The 22,520-nt window shown below is 40.2% G+C and overlaps 1 protein-coding gene across 1 annotated transcript in view; it reads left to right on the top strand.

Moving 5' to 3' along the window:
- Positions 1–854: 854 nt before the first annotated feature.
- The window catches only part of LOC124612428 (phosphatidylserine lipase ABHD16A), a 157,305-nt gene continuing 135,639 nt past the window's right edge, over positions 855–22,520 (top strand). Inside the window, exons 1-4 of the mRNA XM_047140634.1 lie at positions 855–981; positions 1,072–1,122; positions 16,488–16,727; positions 16,814–16,884. Of these exons, the coding sequence (XP_046996590.1) occupies positions 910–981; positions 1,072–1,122; positions 16,488–16,727; positions 16,814–16,884 (434 nt within the window). The 5' untranslated portion in view covers positions 855–909. The remainder of the gene's footprint in view (positions 982–1,071; positions 1,123–16,487; positions 16,728–16,813; positions 16,885–22,520) is intronic.

Below are 22,520 nucleotides of genomic sequence, written 5' to 3'. Positions count from 1 at the left end.
CTAACTTGCTGTATTGTAAATATTCACCTTAACAACTGAAAGGTCACTGAACTGTTGGCTGATCGGCCCAGCTTTAATACAACAGACGATAAAATATAGCGAACTAGCACATGGTCGGGTTGGGTTATTGGCCATTAAATTTACATGGGGGAAGATTACATTGTTGGACTGCCGCTCCCTGTCGTTATTGTGGAATTGCCTTAAGCCTAGCTAGTTAAACACAAATTAATGTCTTTTAATCATGTTCCTTCGAAATAAAGGCACCCTGAATTAGTGGAGGTAGTCTGTGTAACAAGACTGACCAAAGAATGTTGTCCGGCATTTAACTTTTCCTTTGTTTTATAAATGAAGTCAGTATGAGACTTGTACGGTTCATTCAAGGTAAATCAATGATAGAACCGTACAGCACATGTTTCATAAAAAAGGATAAACACCATGTTAACGCCTCCTATTAAAGACAAAATAAACAAAACGCCAAGAGATTCTGGTACAGATCCACTTGTCACTAATGCTGCAATTTCTCATCAGAAGAAATACATGAGTACAGTTCCGTCCCACAGTGAACTGGTTCTTCCAATTAACTGTTAATTGGTAACTACTCAAGTTGTATAATTTCTGTTCATTTGTTTGACTTATTAATAAATTAACTATTCCCTTATACATTTATCGCAAGTGAAATAAAATTATTTTTAGTCTTTAAAGTGTCGCAAAATAGGATTAATTGGTGTTTGTATTTGATCGCAAACAAATGGGGCTGATTTGTGAAAAATGTCGCAGAATTGAAAATCGATACTGCACTGGTCTTGTCATTTGAGCACTTTACGGCTACTAGTTCGTCTAGAGTCGTTTGGAGAGCTTTGGATCACTAGCGTAGTTTCATTCACTCAGAGTCACATCTTTGGTCGAAATATGGCTGGTGTTAGGTTGGTTTGGCAATGTATGTTTACGCCCAAGTTATACAAAGTATACAGTGACGCCGCAGTACGTTTTGTGTTTACCAAAAGAAATTAATTGTCTTACCAGGATATCGAATGTTTACCCTTCAAAACCGTTGTTTTATTGTTGTTGTAGGTGTACGAACCCGGCCAACTAGAAAAATTTGGTGACCAAGTCATTAACTCGGTAAGTTAAAACTGCATTGAGAACTAATGTTACTAACGAATTTCCAGAACTGATATTTGTAAGTTGTTACGCTCTGTCCCACTGTTGCTGCAGCGTGATCAGTGGTTCTGCAGACGAACCGTGACAATACATTTCTCTTTCACTTATTTAGGTTACTTGACAGATTCTTAATTAGTAACAAAGGCTTTCTTATTTAGTTTTTGAGCTACCTTTATATATTGAACTTACAGTAAAGCACTGCCTGCAAAATGACACGTTTTCCTTTTGGTGGATATTGTGCTGAAAATGCTAGCAATAATTTTAAATCGGATGAATGTGATCTGTACCAGTGTGTGTACGTGATATCAACGTACTTATGCACAGATGTATGGCTGTGTAGCTAAAACTGTTGAAACTTTCGAATTTTCGTATAGTTTGTTATGTAAATCATTATCTTTGTGAAGACATGTACTGGTGTTGCAATCTCCTGTGTTGTATTGTTTTCTACATAGATGAGCTGGCATGTGATAGATCCTGTAACACCGTGCAGGAGAATAATTTGCTGTAAGCTTCTTTACTATTAGCATATTTAATTCTGAGTGTCGGTTCCTGGGTGCTATATAACTGGGACTGTTGCTTTATCCTATGTAGTTTGTGTAATACTCTTGTCTTCACTTTATCTGTTACATTTAACTTACCTTATCAACAATCTGATCATTTGGTTGTTCCTTGACAAGGTGTATCAGTTGCTTCTTCCCATAATAATTCTGTCACACAATGGGGAGCCGTGTATTAGTTGTTTCTTTACTTTGCATTTTTCCTTGTGGAATGTGTGTGAATGCACCCACACATATTTCCAGAAATAACTCTTATGCAGCTACACTGAAATTCTTTAATTTTTTGGTTGTAGCTAGTTTCAGGGCCAAAGCCCCATTATCAAACATTCATGCTCATTAAAACCAGATATTGGCAGATGTAGTTCTACCTAGTACACATGACTCAGGTCACGTATAATATGATGAAGTTAAGCCATTGTTTAAGAAAGGAGGTAAAGAAATGCCATCAGATTTCTGTTCCATTTAATATTTGCTAGTATTCCCAAGATTTTTAGAGAAGGTAATGTACAGTCGGCTTCTTAACCACCTGACTATAAATAATATATTGCCACAGTGTGCATTTCTGAAGGGTTCCAATCCAGGGAAGGCTGTCTACACACACACACACACACACACATATGGGAATATACATAATGGATTACACAGTAGGTTACAGGCCACTGGTATATTTCATTATCTATTAAAGGCATCGTTATGTGTAAATCATAATAGCCTTTTAAGTAAATTAAAGTATTAGGGTATAATGTAAAATGCTACAATATTGTTCAGATCATGAATGTGTGACAGGGAACAAAGCCTGACATTAGGAATGACCTATATAAAACTGTGAGGTGTAATCCAAATGAGACCTAATTACTAGAGATGTCCCACAAGGTTCAATCTTAGGATCTTTCCTTTTTCTTGAATGTAGCAATCATCCTTCAACAAAAGCATTACAGTATGCCAAGTTCATTTCGTTTGCAGATCATACAGATACTGTGATAAACAGTAAAATAGTTATAACCTTAGAAACATTTATTTTTCATGGACATCAATAAATGATTCCTAGCCAATTGTGTCTTTAAAGATTAAAAAAAAAAGACACACTCTATGCAGTTTAGAACTTGTAAGGGGTTTTCTGCCAGTGTATGCCTAAAATGTGATGATAACAAGATAGAAAAAGTTGACCAGTAAGTTCTTGGGATCACAGCTTAATAATAAATTCAGCTGGACCGTGCTACAGAACTGCTTAATTGACTAAGCAAATCCATTGCAATGTGTGCAGAGACAGATCGTGTAAAAATAAAAAAAGCTAACATGCTTTGCTTTTTTTGTTCCACTGTCTCATATATGATCATTTTTTGGGGGGGGGTAACTCATCAAGCCAAATGTAAGTTTCCAGAGTCCAAAAATGTGTTGTATATTCTATTTGTGATGCAAACTCAATTATATTCTGCAGGGGCCTGTTTAAAGAACTGAGGATACTAACATCTGCTTCCCAATTAATTTCTCTTTCTCAAATTAACAACTCAGTCCATTGAATCAGTACTTCAAATAAGAATAATCTTCACAAGGATTTAAGGTTACTTTGGTCCAGAAAGGTATCCATTATTCAGGAATAATTGTTTTTAATAACTTACCAGCAGCCATAAAAAGTTTAGCTACTTATATAGTTCACTTTAAGAAAAACTTAAGGATTTAATAGTGGCCAACTCTTCCTCCTCCTCCAGTGATGGATTTCTTAGCGGAACCAACTGATATCTTTATGTTATTAACCCTTTCAATATGGTGCCCGAACTCACTTGGGCACTAGGCATGCAACTGCACAAGTGAGACTCAGGTGCTGTCTCAAATGTGTTAATAATATCAGATAATACCAGTATTATATAAGACATGATTTCCTTACAAATTCAGTTCAGTAAAGTGATCAATATCAAAATAAATGTTGTAAAATGATATTTCTGTTTGATGATATGTGACTACATAGCCTAAGAATTCATCACTTATCGAGTTTAGGGGGACACCCATGAAATCTTTGATTTTTTACCGGTTATTAGCAAAACGAGGATAATGGAATGTAGTCCAATGAAGTCGGGTGATGCTGAGGGAATTAGATTAGGAAATGAGATGCTTAAAGTAGTAAAGGAGTTTTGCTGTTTGGGGAGCAAAATAACTGATGATGGTTGAAGTAGAGAGGATATAAAATGTAGACTGCCAATGGCAAGGATAGCATTTCTGAAGAAGAGGAATTTGTTAACATTGAGTATAGATTTAAGTGTCAGGTAGTCGTTTCTGAAAGTATTTGTATGGATTGTAGCCACGTATGGAAGTGAAACATGGACGATAAATAGTTTGGACAAGAAGAGAATAGAAGCTTTCGAAATGTGGTGTTACAGAAGAATGCTGAAGATTAGATGGGTAGATCACATAACTAATGAGGAGGTACTGAATAGAATTGGGGAGAAGAGAAATTTGTGGTGCAACTTGACTAGAAGAAGGGATCGGTTGGTAGGACATATTCTGAGGCATCAAGGGATCACCAATTTAGTATTGGAGTGCAGCGTGTAGGGTAAAAATCGTAGAGGGAGACCAAGAGATGAATACACTAAGCAGATTCAAATGGATTTAGGTTTCAGTGGATACTGGGAGATGAAGAGGCTTTCACTGGATAGAGTATCATGGAGAGCTGCATCAAACCAATCTCGGGACTGAAGACCACAACAACAACAAACATTAAATGTGGTTTTTTATTTAGTTGAAAGCAGTTTTGGGTCTTTCGCGCGAGAGAATGCGGACCGGCTGCAGACCGAGTGAAATGAGAGCGTTCAGACGAGTGCGCATCAGCCAGTGCTTCGGCTCTGGAGCCGACTGAAAGGTGGACGATAAACAGTTTAGACAAGATAGAATAGAAGCTTTCGAAATGTGGTGCTACAGAAGAATGCTCAAGATTAGATGGGTAGATCACGTAACTAATGAGGAGGTATTGAATAGAATTGGGGAGAAGAGGAGTTTGTGGCACAACTTGACAAGAAGAATGGACCGGTTGGTAGAACATGTTCTGAGGCATCAAGGGATCACAAATTTAGCATTGGAGGGCAGCGTGGAGGATAAAAATTGTGTAGGGAGACCAAGAGATGAATACACTAAGCAGATTCAGAAGGATGTAGGCTGCAGTAGGTACTGGGAGATGAAGAAGCTTACACAGGATAGAGTAGCATGGAGAGCTGCATCAAACCAGTCTCAGGATTGAAGACCACAACAACAACAACAGCAACAATGACATTGTCAATTTGACTATGCTGATCACAAATATGACATATTTTTAATCAGTTTTGAAAAAGTAAAACAACGTATTGTAATTTAATCAACATGTAACAATACAACAACATAGTGACAAATTTACCATATGAAATTCGGCCAAATCAGGAAAGATTCTAGTCATTACGAGTTAGTAGAACAAATGCGCAGAACAAACACCGAACTAACACTTAACTACACTGTTATTTGACGTCAGTGTAAACTGAATGAGGCTAGTTTGTCAGAGTACTTTGATGTGCTACAATTTACCTTGAATGATGTTTGCAAATAACATATTCGTGGTCTGGTCAAAAAATTAGAAAAAAAAATTTTCATTAAAAATTTTTTTGTCTCGATATATTAAAAAGTTTTTATCGGGGATGAATATAAATAACATCTTTGAGATCAACATAGTCTAACTGATCAAAAAGTGAGAAAAAATATTTTTGAAAATTTTTTTCCCCCTAAATTTGATAAGTGCCAAGAATTCTTATATGCTACTCAAGAGTGTAGAACATTTGCATGTTTTGTGATGAATGTAGTCTTTGAAATGAAGATATGTTCAAGAGTTTTTGTATTATTCCACATTTATGAGTACATTTTCTCTTGGGATCTGTGGAAAATAAAATGGCATTTTTTTAAAATTTGTAAATATTTGTGTATTCTTGTTTTGTGACATTTCTATATCCTGGAGGATCTCCTCACTATAGATCTATTGGAATGAAAAGTGTATGTAATCTATAGTACTAAACGGCTAATCCAATTCAAGGCACTCCATCCCAGTTGCAGGTTGCTAATCATACTGTTTCCAGAGGCAACAAAAAAATTGATTTTTAATATTTTGTACAATTATTGACCAAATGTAAAATACAGCCATAGTCTACTCACTGAGAGGTACAATTGTATGTTAAAGGTTTAGCACAAGTATTATAGTTACAAACTATGCATATGTCTTGAGGCAGTGTATCTCACCACACATAGATCCAAACTATATTCATCCAGTATTTGAGAATGAGAGCACTTAGTGACTCGCAACTAACTTCAAATGTAATTTCAAACCTTTCCTAAGCCTTTTTTGCTTACATGCTTAATGTCAAATATTTAACGCAATAATTCATTTGTAAACTAATCAGAAGTTTGAAGTTGGTGTACACGTGAGAGTTTGATTCTTCAAAGAATCGTGCAGTTTACTGGTCTAATGTAATGTTTGCCACCTCAGTGGTCAACAGTCTGTTGACAAGGTAAAACAACACATATTAGGGACAGCAGGGTGTCCATAATTAAAGTTCCAGTGTCAAAACGCTATAGAATGCGAACCACTGCTAAGAATGAAGTCAAATTTGAACTGCATATTATTGGTGCAGTAGGAAATGTCATGGAACAAAGAATTAATGAAAAATCGACCAGTAGATGATGCTGCATGCATCAGAATATCAGAATATGCACACGAACAGACAGTTGTTCCTCATTTAGTGTCCGAGAAGCCCAACATGACTGTCTACATGAAGGATCTCGTGCTGCTGGTAAAGCTCTTTAGCAGGAACTGGTGCCTGTCTGGCTGTAGCCCTACAGAAGTTCCAGAAATTTAAGGGTACAAAAAAGGCATTGATCTGATGCCTGATAACACTGGGGAAAATGATTACAAAATTCAACAAGAAAGGTTCGTTAGAATTGCAATGTGTCAGAGGGAGGAAAGCAGTTGATCAGAAATGTCGTGGTGAGCACAAACACACGGTGCGCAGGATATTGCCCAAACATTGGGCATGCTTGCAAGCGCAATGCATAGCTTCCTGTTAACCTGCCAGTAAGAAAAAATCTGAAATATCTTGCTCATGTGGAAGTGAACAGTGAATGGCCATGGAACCCATTTCCATCTCCAAGGACATGTCAATACAGAGAACTGCAGAATATGTGTGACAGAAAGTCTGCACACACATCACCTGGTACCACTTGACTCAGCAAAGGTGACTGTGTGGTGCGGGTTGACTGCACCGTGTACAGGGTGTCCCATTCATCTTGCTCACTCAAAATAGCTTTTTTTCTGATAAGTTAAATGAAAAATTGTTCCAACCAATGATTTTTAACATCATTGGTTGGTTCTTGCCGAGGGAATGCATTTTGTGTGTCCCCGCATTTGTAGGAGATATGGGGTGGACGTTAAATTTTTTATATGGAACCTGTACATTTTATTCAAAAATACATTCAATCTCTCAAAGAAGTATTAAAAAATGTATCACACTGCACCATTTTATGCCAAAACTAGTAGCTATGGAAATGTTAAATAATACGTAACTTCTCTAATATAAATATCACTTAAGTTCATTAATTAAGTCATTTAACCTCTTCAAGGAGCATTTTAACATTTTACAAATTATCAATAAAGTTTAAATGCAACAGTACTGCACTGTACAGTAATTGGATCTTGTCATTGTACAGTACCATACTACAATACTTATGACAATGCAAAAGTAACATGGCCCTTTGTAGTAACTCTTACTGTGACACTAACACAACATGGAAAACACAGTGTTTACATTACATGTTCAAAATGGTGACCATTGACATTAATACATAGGATTTCTCTGTGCATGGCCGGCCTATTTGGTGCTACTTCTTTGTCTGTAATGGCTGTACAAGCATCAGTAATGTGTTGCCGTATGTCCTCCGGTGGTGGAACATTTTAGTAGACAGCAGCCTTGACTCTTCCCTACAGAAAAAGTCCAGTCGTGTAAGGTCCAGAGGTCAGGCAGGCCAACTAACTGGCCCGCTGTGTCCAGTCCACCTACCAGGATATTTATGGTCCACAATTAGTCCTTGTATGGTGTTATGTGCATGACGTCTATCATGCTGATACCACAGGACCATCCACTGAATCAGAGGCACGGCGTCTAAGAGAACATAAAGAGTGGCTTGCAAAGCAGGCATATTGTCTGCCATTTTGGTTGACACTGACAAAGAAAGGACCAAAAAGTTATCTCCAATAATTCCACACCAAACATTAGCGTTCTATGGACATTGATGCTCTACCTGTCAGAGCCATCGTGGATTGTTGATGGACCAATAATGCATATTTCTTATATTGACAATTCCTTTGTTGGAGAATGACACCTCAACGGTAAAAAGAACACCTGAGAAGAAATTAGGATTAGTTAGAAGTTGTTTGCTGAGCCCACTGACAAAATCGAACCCTATTGCTGAAGTCATTTCCATGAAACTCTTGGTGCAAATGAACATTGTAAGGATAGAATTTATAACGTTGCAGAACGTGATGTGCACTTGTTTTCGAGACACCAAGTTTGTGTGGAATTTGTTGTGTGGAGACTTGAGTGTTAATGGGTACGGCAGTGAGCACAGCAACCTCAGCAGCTTCGTCTGTTTGTGTTCTTGCATTTAAACTTCCCATTTCAGGTAGAAAAAAAAAAAAAAATGAGGTGACCAAACCTCCAGTGAAATCCAGTGGCTTGTCAGGGAATTGCCTGCTATACAGTAGTTGTTCAGAATATCGCCCACCTACAGAAAATTGCAGTACGGGTACGTACAGTAGAGCAAGATAGACATAATAGCATAATAATCATGATTTTCTCTAACAGTGCTGAACATAAAAATATAAGTTACTAAATTAGTTGCTGTCAACGTACTTTCTCCATAGATTGGCAGAATTTCTACCTTATCGTTATGCGTGTACATCAGACACCTTTACACACCAAAAATTGTATTCATAGTGTGTACTATCACCATGCAGTTACTAAGTCACACTGATGCACAACTACACTGGTATGCAGTGTACTGTACACTAAAGCAACAACAAATGAGGTGCACGGTGGTGGATGGGGGGGGGGGGGGGGGAGGAGAGGAGTGGAATACCTTTGTTTACATGAGTTAGAAATCATAAACAAAACCCACACCTCTATTATAGCAATACAGTGGGTATGTAACGTGTACAACCAAAGAAGTAAACAGTTGGTTTCTTCACAACCCGTGTACTCTTTATTATTGCACATTACGTTTTATTGACAAAAATGGTAAAGTGTGATATATTTGTGAACAGATCTTGGAGAGGGTGAGTGTATTATTGAATAAAATGTACATGATTACATTTAAAAAATTTTACCTCGACATAGTATTTCCTACATCTGTGGGGTACATAAAACGTACACCCTAAAATAAAGACGACCTCTCAAATAGAAAAATGTGAGCTCTTCTAGGAAACATACCAACTAACCACTATTTTAGCATTAGCATTCGACAGAAACCTAGTAAATAGTGTGCAGTGAACAAAGGGATTTTTTGAATGCTCATAACACCTATGCACTTTGACATACATGCCTCATTTACCAGACGCTGTTAGAAAAAAATCTTGATTTCCTGTTAAGTGCCCAATACTCATACATATTCAAATCTGTGACCGGACATTGTGTACCGGACACCGAAAACAGCTCAGAACATTTTGTAAAAGTGATATCTGCAGCCAAAAGCAGACAAACTCTATGTAGAATGTTTCTTTAATATATTTCATTAGTCCTCTGATTAACATCATAATTTTTCTGTAGTACCAGGAGGTCTGCGGACTAATGAGAATTTTGTGTTTTTGGCAGTATTTTTTAATCCATAACTGACAGTTTTGTGAGATGTGCTTTGTTTGTGCAGCATTTATGTGATACAACCTGGGGATTTTGACATTATATTCAGCTGCCTTTCTCAGTCTTCAAATTTTAGTGTCATTGAATTTCAGACCTTTCCTCTTGCTTTTTATGTTTTGGAATGCCCTCAGTATTTTACCAGAGATGAACAAGGTCTATACAACACAATAATGGTATTAAACATGGTGGAGGACCCCTTTACCATCTTTAATGGATGTGTTTTACCAGTTGCATGGAATGAAATGACTTACATCTGCTGTTTTATTTTTGACTTCCTGCGATGTTACACACACTAAAATTTGAAGACTGAGAAAGGCAGCTGAATATAATGTCAAAATCCCCAGGTTGTATCGCATAAATGCTGCAGTTTGGCTAGAGTGTTGTATGGGATGACTCCCAACCCTCCACATCTTGATTGTGGTGACAGACTGATCTATAGTGTGGCCCAAGGTCTAGATTAAATTGGAAATTTATGATTTGGTAGTGAGTTGGCAAAGCCAGTGAACATGAATGCCAAATAAAAGTTGTATAACAATGAAAACAATCAATTTTTGACAAAATAATTTAATTGGATAGCTAAAAAATCCACTCAACAAGAGGCAGCAGAACACACACGTAATAGAAGGTTACAATTACACAAGCTTTTGGAACCAGTAATTCCTTCTCCAGGGGTTGAAGGGGAAGGAAGATGGGTGAAGGAAAAGGACTGGAGAGGTCTAAGAAAGGGGGAAGATTTTAGGAAAGTCACCTGAAACTGCAGCTCAAGGGAGACTTACCGGACAAGATGGGAAGGAAAGACTGAATCTGGCTTTCCTTTCCATCCCATCCAGTAAGTCTCCACTGGCCCACAGTTCTGGGTGACTTTCTCAGAATTTACACCTTTTCTTAGACCTCTCCAGTGCTTTTCCTTCACCCCTCTTCCTTCCACTTCAACCCTTCTGCCTCGAGGAGGAGCCACTGACTCCAAAAATTTGCCTAATTGTAACCTTCTTCTATCAATGTGTTCTGCCGCTGCTTGATGAGTAGTTCTTTAAATAAAGGTTGTAGTAACAGATTGACCTGTTTGCGTTTACACCATATTAAGCGGGTTTTTTTGCCATAAAAATTAAAACTGCAAGACAAATTCAGAAAACCTGTATTAGATTATGGCTAAGTCTCCAGTATTGTGATGCGTATCACCCACAATGCATGACCCCACTGCCCATCACCCAAAACCTGTAAACAATAACTCGCACTCCATAAAACATACTAAACTATGAAAGATGGGAAGGTGGATCCAATATATAACTTTTACCCATACCTCTGCATTTCTTCATGAAGAGTTTGCAAATGATGCATTGGAGTCTTTTCTTTCTTCAGACCCACACTTGTGATCAAAAGTATCTGGACACCTGGCTGAAAATGACTTATAAGTTCATGACGCCCTCCATCAGCAGTGCTGGAATTCAATATGGTATTGGCCCACCCTTAGCCTTGATAACAGCTTCCACTCTCACAGGCATACGTTCAATCAGGTGCTGGAAGGTTTGTTTGGGAATGGCACCCATTCTTCACAGAGTGCTGCACTGAGAAGAGGTATCAATGTCGGTCAGTGAGGCCTGGCAGGGAGTCGGGATTCCAAAACATCCCAAAGGTGTTCTATAGGATTCAGGTCAGGACTCTGTGCAGACCAGTCCATTACAGGAATGTTATTGTCATGTAACCACTCTGGCCGTACATTATGAACATTGAAAGATGCAATCGCCATCCCCGGATTGCTCTTCAACAGTGGTAAGTGAGAAGATGCTTAAAACATCAATGTAGGCCTGAGCTGTGATAGTGCCACGCAAAACAACAAGGGGTGCAAGGCAGCTTCATGAAAAATACAACCACACCATAACACCACCGCCTCCGAATTTTATTGTTGGCACTACACATGCTGGCAGATGACGTTCAGCAGGCATTTGCCATACACTCACCCTGCCATCGCTTCGCCACATTGTGTACCGTGATTTGTCACTCCACACAACATTTTTCCACTGTTCAATCGTCCAATGTTTACGCTCCTTACACAAAGCGAGGTGTCGTTTGGCATTTACCAGTGTGATGTGTGGCTTATGCGCAGCTGCTCAACCATGAAATCAAAGTTTTCTCATCTCCTGCCTAACTGTCATAGTACTTGCAGTGGTTCCTGATGCAGTTTGGAATTCCTGTGTGATGGTCTGGACAGATGTCTGCCTATTACACATTACGACCCCTCAACAGTCGGCAGTCTCTGTCAGTCAACAGATGAGGTCGGGCTATACGCTTTTCTTCTGTGTGTGTCCCTTCACATTTCCACTTCACCGTCTCATCAGAAACAGTGGACCTAGGGATGTTTAGGAGTGTGGAAATCTCCCGAACAGACGTGTGACACGAGTGACACCAGATCACATTCGAAGTCTGTGAGTTCTGCAGAGTGCCCCATTCTGCTTTCTCACGATGTCTAATGACTACTGAGATCGCTGATATGGAGTACCTGGCAGTAGGTGACAGCACAATGCACCTAATATGAAAAACATATTTTGGGAACGCATTGTTGTGGCCAAGATAGACACGAAGCCCACGCCTACTACAGTAGTACAAGTCTATATGCCAACTATCTCTGCAGATGAAGAAGAAATTGAAGAAATGTATGATGAGATAAAAGAAATTATTCAGATAGTGAAGGGTGACGAAAATTTAATAGTCATGGGTGATTGGAATTCAATAGTAGGAAAAGGAAGAGAAGGAAACGTAGTAGGTGCATATGGATTGGGGGTAAGAAATGAAAGAGGAAGCCACCTGGTGGAATTTTGCACAGAGCACAACTTAATCATAGCTAACACTTGGTTCAAGAATCATAAAAGAAGGTTGTATACATGGAAGAAGCCTGGAGATACTGACACGTGTCAGATAGATTATATAATGGTAAGACAGAGATTTAGGAACCAGGTTTTAAATTGTAAGACATTTCCAGGGGCAGATGTGGACTCTGACCACAATCTACTGGTTATGAATTGTAGATTAAAACTGAGGAAACTGCAAAAAGGTGGGAATTTAAGGAGATGGGACCTGGATTTTGCTCAGAGTTCCGCTTCTGCGAATTACCCACTGGCCTCCTGCTCCCTGAAAGAGCGGTTGGAACGTCAGAGCCTTTCATTTCACACTTGCCACCTTGAATCGTACAATTCCAAAGTGCCCTAGCCGCTTGCCCTGATATGGCTCCCGGGCCAGATCGCATCCACTGTCAGATGCTCAAGCACCTCTCGGTGGACTGCCAGTGACACCTCCTAGACCTTTTCAACTGTATCTGGGTTTAGGGTGAGTTCCCGTCGAAATGGCGGGAAAGCATCGTAATCCCTGTGTTGAAACCTGGCAACAACGCACTGGAGGTGGACAGCTACCACCCCATTAGCCTCACCAACGTTCTTTGCAAGTTGCTCGAACACATGGTGAGCCAGAGGTTGAGTTGGTTACTTGAGACTCGGGGCCTTCTGGCTCTGTCTCAGGGTGGGTTCCGTAAAGGCCGCTCTGCCGCTGATAATCTGGTGTGCCCGGAGTCTGCCAATCGTGTGGCCTGTGCTCGCTGTCAGCATCTTGTCGCTGTCTTTTTTGACATGTGGAAGGCATGCGATATGACGTGGCGACATCACATCCTCTCTCTGCTTCATGGTTGGGGTCTTCGGGGTCCATTCCTGATTTTCATACAAAATTTTCTGTCGCATCTTTCCTTCCGCATGCAAGTTGCGGCCTCCCATAGTTCCTCCCAAGTTCAGGAGAATGGGGTACTGCAAGGATCTGTCTTAAGTGTCTACCGCTTTTTAATTGCAATTAATGGGCTCACTGCAGCAGTGGGGAGTCTGTCTCGGCTTCCTTGTATGCTGACTACTTCTGCCTATACTGTAGCTCCACTGGCATTGCAGCTGCTGAACAGCAGCTGCAGGGCGCTATCCACAAGGCGCAGTCTTGGGTGTAGCGCATGGCTTCCAGTTTTTGGCTGCCAAGATTTACATTATGCATTTATGCCGGTGACGCACTGTTCAGCCTGGGCCACAGCTTTATCTTGACGGCGAACCTCTTGCTGTGGTGGAGATGCTTCTGTTTTTGGGATTGGTTTTTGATACCCGGTTGACTTGGTTTTCTCATATTCGGTTGACTTGGCTCCCTCATATTCGGCAGCTTAAACAGACGTGCTGGCGGCATCTTAACGCTCTTCGTTGCTTGAGTCACACCAGCTGGGGTGCTGATCAGTCTACCCTTCTACAGCTGTACCAGGCGTTAATTCAGTCCCGTCGATATTATGGACGCCTGGCTTATGATTCGGCGTCCCCATCCACATAGTGGTTGCTGGACCTCATCCTTCAGAGCGGGATCCGACTCGCCACTGGAGCTTTCTGGACAAGCCCTGTCAACAACATACATGTGGAGGTAGGTGTCCCTCCATTGCGGTTCCGGCACCAATGATTACTGGCCGCTTACGCTACACATGTTTGTGGCTTGCCCGGGCATCCCAATTATCGTGTCCTGTTCCCTCAGTCGGTCGTCCATCCTCCGGAATGTCGGTCCCGGTTAGGGTGTACGATCGCAGTTCGCGTCAGAGCTCTTCTCTCTGGGCTTGAGGTTTTCCCTCTTCCACCTCTTTTCTGTGCCCCTCTGCGTATACCCCTGTGTTGTGTGCCCCGCCCAAGCCTATGGCGCGATTTGGCACAGGGCCCGAAGGACTCAGTCCCTCAGGCCCTCCGCCGCTGCTTTCTTTCAAGCCTTGCTGCGTTTCAAGGCTCTGTTGTCGTCTATACTGACGGTTCGAAGGTTGCTGGTCGTGTCGGTTATGCTCTTACTCTAGGGGATCATTATGAACAACTCTCATTGCTGGCTGGCTGCAGTGTTTTCACTGCTGAGCTGGTCGCCGTCTCTTGCGCCCTAGAGTTTATCCGCTCCTGCTCATTTGAGTGACTCCCTGAGTGGTTTATGATCTATTGACCTGTTTTTCCCTCGCTCTTGTCTGGTGATGGCTATCCAGGAGTCCCTCCATACTCTTGCCCGTTGCGGGCGCTCTGTGGTCTTTGTGTGGATCCCGCGTCATGTCGGCAACCTGGGAAATGAACGTGTTGATACACTGGCCAAACAGGCTGTCGGTGCACCAGCCTTGGAGATTGGCCTTTTGGAGAGTGACCTCAGGTCTGTTTTACAGCGGAAGGTACTTCGTACCTGGGGTGAAGAATGGCGCACCCTTCCTTCACCCAACGAACTTTGGGCCATCAAGGAGGCTACGGGTGCGTGGCGCTCCTCCTTGCAGGTCTCTCGCAGGGACTCTGTTGTCCTCTGCCGGCTGCGCATTGGCCACACCTGGATAACACACAGCTATTCATTGTGCCGCGAGGACCCACCTTTATGTCGCTGCGGGTCAGCTTTGATGGTGGTCCACATCTTGTTGGACTGCCCACTTTTAACTCCGCTCAGGCAGACATTTGCGCTGCCTGATATGCTTCCTGCACTGTTATCAGATGATGTTGCAATAGCTGATTTAGTTTTGAGTTTTATTCGTGCAGGGGGTTTTTATCACTCGATCTAAGTGTTTGTCCTATCTTTTTGTGTTGAGTCTGGCCTTTGGCCTACGATTTTAGACTGGGGTTTTCTGTTTCTTGGTGGTTGGCATTTCTTTTTTTGTTTCTATGGTCGGCCAACCACTGTCACACTCGGTGTGATTTTAATTCCTTATTTCTGGTCTCTGTCTGTGTCTTTCTTGTCCTGTGTCGTCTCTTGTAATCTTCATTGTTTGTTTTTATTCTTTGTGGGTGTTTCAAGTTTGTGGAAAAAGGGACCGATGGCCTAGTAGTGTGGTCCCATCAATCCCACAAACCAACCACTTGTCACATCATCACTTTCTTCTTGGCAAGAAACATCCAGTGAAGTGCTTGCCCCCTTCAAGTGCTGAGATACTTTAGTATTAGAAAAATTCATTTAGGCTGTGATCATTGTATTTGTGACTGACAAACAAATCTTTATACCACATAATAATAATGTGATAACATGTAATGTTAGTATTGCAACTGAAGGCTGCTCCACTTGTGTCTTTGCTTTATTAATTGAAAAAGATGTTGTGCCTGAGAATGTTACAGTCCTAGTCAGACCCTAACCCCCACCCCTCCCCCTTTCCCCATCTACTTTGCTGCTTGTATCCATAGCTACCTTCTAGCTGATTTCTCATTGCCCTCAGATGTCTTTGCGACACCCTTTGGTGAGAGATATGTGATTCACACAGTCTGAAGCCATAGGAAGATCGCAAAATATACCAAGTGACATTTTTTTGTCTAGGGATTCCAGTACATTATTTGTGAAAGAAAATGGGTATACATTACTAACTTGAGAACTTTCTTGAATTTGGTCAAGAGAAAGGTGAGACAGTAGTTTATGGCTTTTCTTGTAATATATAGCATGTCTCAGGAAATTGTGATCTCTGTTGGTATAATGAATGAAAACATCTGCCTGAATCACTGTTTTTTGTTAATGATGACTGATTTTGATCTGGCTGGGCATATCATTTTCAGATCTACTGTTGCCAGGATCAATTCCCTAGTAGATGTATACTACTACTCTCCCCTCCCTCCACACACACACACACACACACACACACACACACACACACAGTGTATATCTGAGAAAAGTCAAGAGTCAACCCATCTGGAATTCGATATTAATCATATATTTGTAATATGGGATGGATCTGTTAAACCACTTACAGTGTTAATTTATTTTGTTTCAGCTGTAGATGATACAAAATTAGATTATCTGAAACATATAACATTTCTTCATATTTCAGGTATTATTAAGGTGCAAATATGTTTTGTTTCAGTTATATCTAGCTTGGAACTTTGGGATTTATACATCACCAATTGTAGCTGCAATATTGCACAGGAAAGGCTTATTTGTTGTTGATGGAGTGCTCACAATAGCCAAGTTTATTACTGGTCTTGGACTCGTACTAGTTGCATCTTACTTCATTCGAGGTATTGGCAGGGCCAATAATCAGCAGTACATAAGATTTGTGAGGGCCTTAAATGCAGCAAAAAATGATTACAACAAAGACACAAAGGTTGGTATTATTGAATATTGACACATAGTTGCCACTACTTCGTATTAGGTGTAACATTTTTATATGGATTATTTGTTTCGTTTCAGAAAGCTTTATCAGCATATGACTTCGATTTCTATGCATGCCCAGTTGACTTCCGATGGACTGAAGTTGTTGGGTAGGTTTGCAAAAAATTATATTAATGTGGTTCTCGAAACATTGTTACGAAAGTTAAGATTTGTTAATAGAAAAAAATTAACAGAGGGTTTCTATGGGATAATTAACACAAATTATAATGTGATGGTAGTAATGATGGAGGCACTAGTTTACTGACATCCGCCATATTGTTTAAGTGCAGTAGCAATCTTCAGAAGCACACACTGTTCCACTGGCAACTTAAAATAGTTGGAAAGATATTACTGTCATCTGGAGTGCCATGACTGAACGGCACCACATGTAAATACTTTCCTGTTCCATCTATTTTTTGAGAAACTGTATGCCCCAGTCGTTATTATCTTGTTCTTTAATCTTTACTCAAAATATGTGATGCGAATAATAGTATTGTTTTTGTGAAATACGACTTCTCTAAGACAAGGAGCAGCTTTTCTTGATAAGTTGAGCATAATTCTTCAGGTAGTTTACATTTATACTCACTGTGAATCTCCTAAAGAATATGGTTGGTCACAGCTCTAGCAACACACATTTGCATCATCAGTCATAGCATAGCTACTGGCAGGGCCTCCCAAGCAGGGCAGGCCTCAGCAGTGGGTCTTGACAAAGTGTCCCACAAGTTGTGAAAGAGAGGGCAGTTTTTTCTCCCACGGTGCTCCTCCAGCAGTGGTTTGGTATGGGCACAGCAACGACTCTGGATTTCCTAAGCTGGAGACTGGCCAGTGCTGCCAGACTACTTCTCCTGTAAAGTAGGAAGACATACACACCAGATAGATAGATAGATAGATAGAGAGAGAGAGAGAGAGAGAGAGAGAGAGAACACTGTCTCAAAATGTGTGCTTGCTGATAGGGTGTTTGGCAGAACAGTCTCTATCATGCAACCTCAGTGACACATGCCACCCAGTAGTTTTATAAGTCTCTTTCATGCATGCGGGACTTCGCATGGGTCGACATTTGTTTCCCTAGTGGGATCCCTAAGGAGTGGCGTTAACTTGTATCTGCACCTGACGAGACAGGTGCAGTTCAGATAGTACTTACACCCACCCAACAAAGAGAGCTCAGTTGGTCATTCTGCCCAAGTAGTAGTCTGGTCATTCTGCCCTGGTAGTAGTCTCAGAATTATGGTAACATGGTGCTAGTCTGCCATATTACTTACATAATAACCAAGAGAGCAAGCAGAACCTTCGACAACAGTAGCATACATAATGGCCTTGCAGATAATGTAGTGCAACTGGATGTAACAAGGATCTTCGCTCTCTGTCAGATTGCTTTCTGGGGCAATCGTGAATCTGAAATATAATCCTTCTCAGGGCACACCTTTAAATGAAAAACCTAAAACAAAATATTTGAGGCCACAAATTCAAAACAAGATGACGCAACTGTTAAATTATTGTGTTTTAGAGTGGATCTTCAGAGAAATTAACAGCAGCCATTCTTTCTGCTTTTTGTAGCACAACACTGATGTATCAAGAAAGGAACAACTTAGTGCTGTTGTCAAATATTTGCACTTATATTTAAGCAAACTGGATACAAAAGGAGTTTGAAATAAAGAAATCACTTTCAGGGTGCCATGAGGTAAGAGGCAGAGGCTATGATGCTGATAGTTACGGAAAAGAAATAATAAATGATTTAGAGAAGATGAATATACTGCTGGATCAGTACAGAAGTCAACAACACGGTGGTGGTGCATCTATAAGTGGCAAATACTCAGGTTTGCACTCAAGAATTAAAGCATGGGTCCCAAACGCTGGATTCATACATCATTCAACACATGATTTCTGTTTGTACTAAATGATTCCGCCATGAATGTAGTGGAATTGCAACATATTTACAAGAAAGTACAATGTATTCGTGTTTTCTGTAGTGCTCCTGTGCTGTGGTGGTAACAAATGAACAAAACTGTTGCAACTATCAGGCGTGTTACAACTTCAAACTGTGCCCAACGAGGTGGTCTTCCAGATCTGATTCATTGTTACTAGTAAAACAGAATTTCATACGAATTTTGCAGTACCTCTCCAGTGTCTTTTTGAAGATCAAAAAGAAAGCAGAGAGAGAGAAAAGCTTCTAATTTGATGAAAAGTAGCAACTTTTGATTTTGTCATGCCTCCCTTGTTTCAGAATGAGATTTTGGAAGATATTAACTTAGTTTCCAAACTACTCCAGCCTTTAATGCTGATAGAATGCGCCTCAACTTCTTCTAACTGCAAGCAAGAATCTAGTCAATCTAAGAAACAATTTTGAAGTTGTAGTAGAAGCAACAAAAGTACTAGTGAAAGTTTGGAGCCTTGATCGTAAATTGACCTCAAAACGTACTCATAAAATGAAGAAACATTTTGACGAGCTTTCTGCAGATCGTAGAATTGTGAATAAACTAAATTTTCTTCAAGTCACATTTTCAGTGGTTCTATTGATATTTTAATTCAGCACTTAAGCATTTTACCAGCCTTCAGAATGTTAATGATTATTTTTCTTCTGCGCCTTCCTGTTCATTGTTTTGAGTTTGAAAGTGAAGATATTCAGAAGAGAGCAGAAAAGCTAGACAGAAAGTATGAATCAGATTTAACCATAGATCCTTCACATGAACTGTTCTGCCTAAAAATACTTATATTGAAAGAATTTGGAAAGAAAGGAAACATATTGTCAATTAAATATCTCACAGTATTTTTGTTTGTGGAAAATACTTTTCTTGTCAGTAGTCTCCACAATGTGCACACAGCTCTCGGTTGCACTTGACTCTGCCAGGTGCTTCTGTTACAGGAGAAAGATCATTTTCTAAACTGAAATCACTCAAAACATTTCTGAGAGACTAGATATCAAGAGTTCAATTTAAGTGCTTTAGAATTTCTAAGCATTGGACATGAAACGTATTCTGTTAACTTGGATGACATTATCAAAAAGGTTGTAGTGCCAGTTGTAGGAGAGCTGGAAAGACAAGTTTGCTTCAGCATGTTGTGTCAATTTACAAAACTGAAAGCATTGTTTGTTCTACAAGGAATGCATCAGTTGATGAGCTTATTTCACTTTTAACCCAACTGTGGTGCGTGAATGTCTAATGTTTTCATATTTGTTCTTTCATGGTTTAGTTGTAAACAAGGCTCCCAAAATTTATTTGCACATGCAAGGACACACACACACACACACACACACACACACACACACACACACACACACACACACCATAGTTACACCACTGTTTAAGGACTTCTATATTCATGTGTTGGGTGGTATTGCAGGGTCCTTAAAAAGTATTAAATGACTTCATAATGGAACACATCTAATAGAAACTGCCACAACACACCAAGTGTCTAAGCTTCTGGGATGCAAGGCTTTAGAAGACTACCCTGTTATGGCTGAGTTGCACAACATCCTTAACTTTGTAAAAGTGTGATTACTTGCTCTGATATAATGGAGATGGAACATGAGGAGTTATGTGAAGAATGGAGAAATGGGGTTCTCATAGAAATGCGGAACTATATGAGGAGAGTCAATGGCACATCGGAAAAATGGCAACATTTATCCAAACCTTCAACACTCTAACGTTACCCAAATATATTCTTACAGACTATATGTCGTCTTCAAGGTGTGACTGTTTTTTCCCTACCCAATGTGCTGTTTCAAATGTCAAAGATTCGATCATACTACTATCACATATATCAGGAAGGCTACATATGGAAATTGTGGAGGTTCATGAGTTGGGTGGCTCTTGTACACTTCTTCCAAATGGTGCAGCATGACCTGGAAAAATGGGAACTTTTGAAATGCTTAGTGGTCGGCATATACAGTCAGCAGCACTGCGGAACAGGAACCTTGAGGTGCAGACAATCTCTTCATTTAGTAATAATGGATCAATGCAATGGTTACCAGTACGTTTTTGGCGTAAAAATGTTTTACAAAAACCATGATGGTTTGGAAATTGCGCAGTGTGTTCGAACCTTCTTCTTCCCAGCATGGAGAGTCATGGTTGGTTTCCCTCAAAACAAACAATAAAAACTTGTATTAAAAACTTTGAAGAGACTGGATCTGCCCTGTAAAAGAGAAACCAACAGGATGACCAAGAAGTGCTTGTACTCCACAGAATACCAAGCTGTATGCATTTCAGTTTTACAGAGGCTCCAGTGTGTAGTTTGTAAGGAAGCAACTGTGAGCAGTGTGTCGTGAATTCTCCATTATGATTTAAAATGTCACTGTAAAAGCTGCAGATCACACAGCAACTGAAGGGGAATTATTACCAGTTGTGATTAGAATTCTGTCAGCTGATTATCACAGACATAAGTTAGGACAGTGGATTTCTGGACAAGCTGTGGATGTCAGCTGAGGCCCATTTTCATTTCACAGTTTACATGATTAAAGAGTGCCCTTTACATTTCAGGAAGGTGAGAGAGAGTATGGTGTACCATTTTGTCACATGGGGTCATTGGTCCTTACTTTTTTCTAAAGTGAAGAGCAGATCACAGTGACTGTCACTTCGGATCAGTATGTTAGGACATTGCAATCCTTTGTTGCACTGCATTTAACAATATTCCACAGCTTCATAAAACCTGGTTTCAACAGGATGGTGTGCCATTGCACATTGCAAGTTAATCAGTGGCAACGGTGAGAGAATTTTTGGGTAACTGTGTTTTCTCAAGATTCGGTGATATAAAATTTGTTGGAGACATATTTTCAGGCCTTTGAGATTCTTATATTTGTATGCCATCACATTTATTCTTTTATGTTATTTGTTATAGCTAATAAAAGTTGGTTCCAAATGACTTTGACAACCAGAATGATATAAAAAAGTTGTTTCTGTCTGTTCTACAAAATGGAGTTCTGGTGCCAACTCTTTAAACAGATTGCCCACACACACAGAAAGTGGGTGATTTTACAGCTTCGGAATCTCTGAAACTAGAGTTAGCAGATCCGTTTTAGCATTGCAGGAAACCATTTAATAGCTAGAAGTACACTTCAGTAACTGTTACATTTTGTGCAAAAGATGAACAACAACAGTAAAGAACAAGTCTTGGGAAATATATAAGCTATCTACTATTTGAATAAGTTGCACACGTTGCTTGGGAGTGATCTCATATTTGGTAAATGAGAATATTTGGCTGCCAAGATCACATGTTGTAATATTTTTTATTTTATTCCCTCATTGTTCAAATTCAACAAGAGTATGTAGTCTTCGGATTTCCTGGAAATAATACTACTGGGTTATGTTTGTGCAATTTATGCACAATAATATTATTTCCAAGAGTTGCATAGAAATATAAGAATTTCAAGGTACGTAAAAATATGTTCACAATACATTCAAACAATGGAAAGTCCAGGTTGGAATATTACCAGTTATGAAAATTAAAGATTGCCATTGCCATTGCCATGTGCCGAGCTATGGACAGGCTCAATGAAGAGACACCGAGCTTTTGGCTAAAGCTTTCGTAAAGAAAAACACACACTTTCACACAAACAGGCACACCTAAGTCACACGACTGCTATCTCTGGCCACCCTGGGCAGACTGCAGCTGTTGTGTTGAATGAAAGCAGCAATCTGGAGTGGGAAATGGGGGGGGGGGGGGGGGAATCAGGGTATGGGTGGGGATGGGGGGAGGGGGAGAGAAGAGTGTTGTTTGGCAGGGCAGTGCATGTAGGGGCTAGAAAATGGCAAGA

This window comes from Schistocerca americana, chromosome 4 (assembly GCF_021461395.2).
Source record: "Schistocerca americana isolate TAMUIC-IGC-003095 chromosome 4, iqSchAmer2.1, whole genome shotgun sequence".
Classification (NCBI taxonomy): Eukaryota; Metazoa; Arthropoda; class Insecta; order Orthoptera; family Acrididae; genus Schistocerca; species Schistocerca americana.
This window is presented reverse-complemented; position numbering and strand designations above follow the sequence as displayed.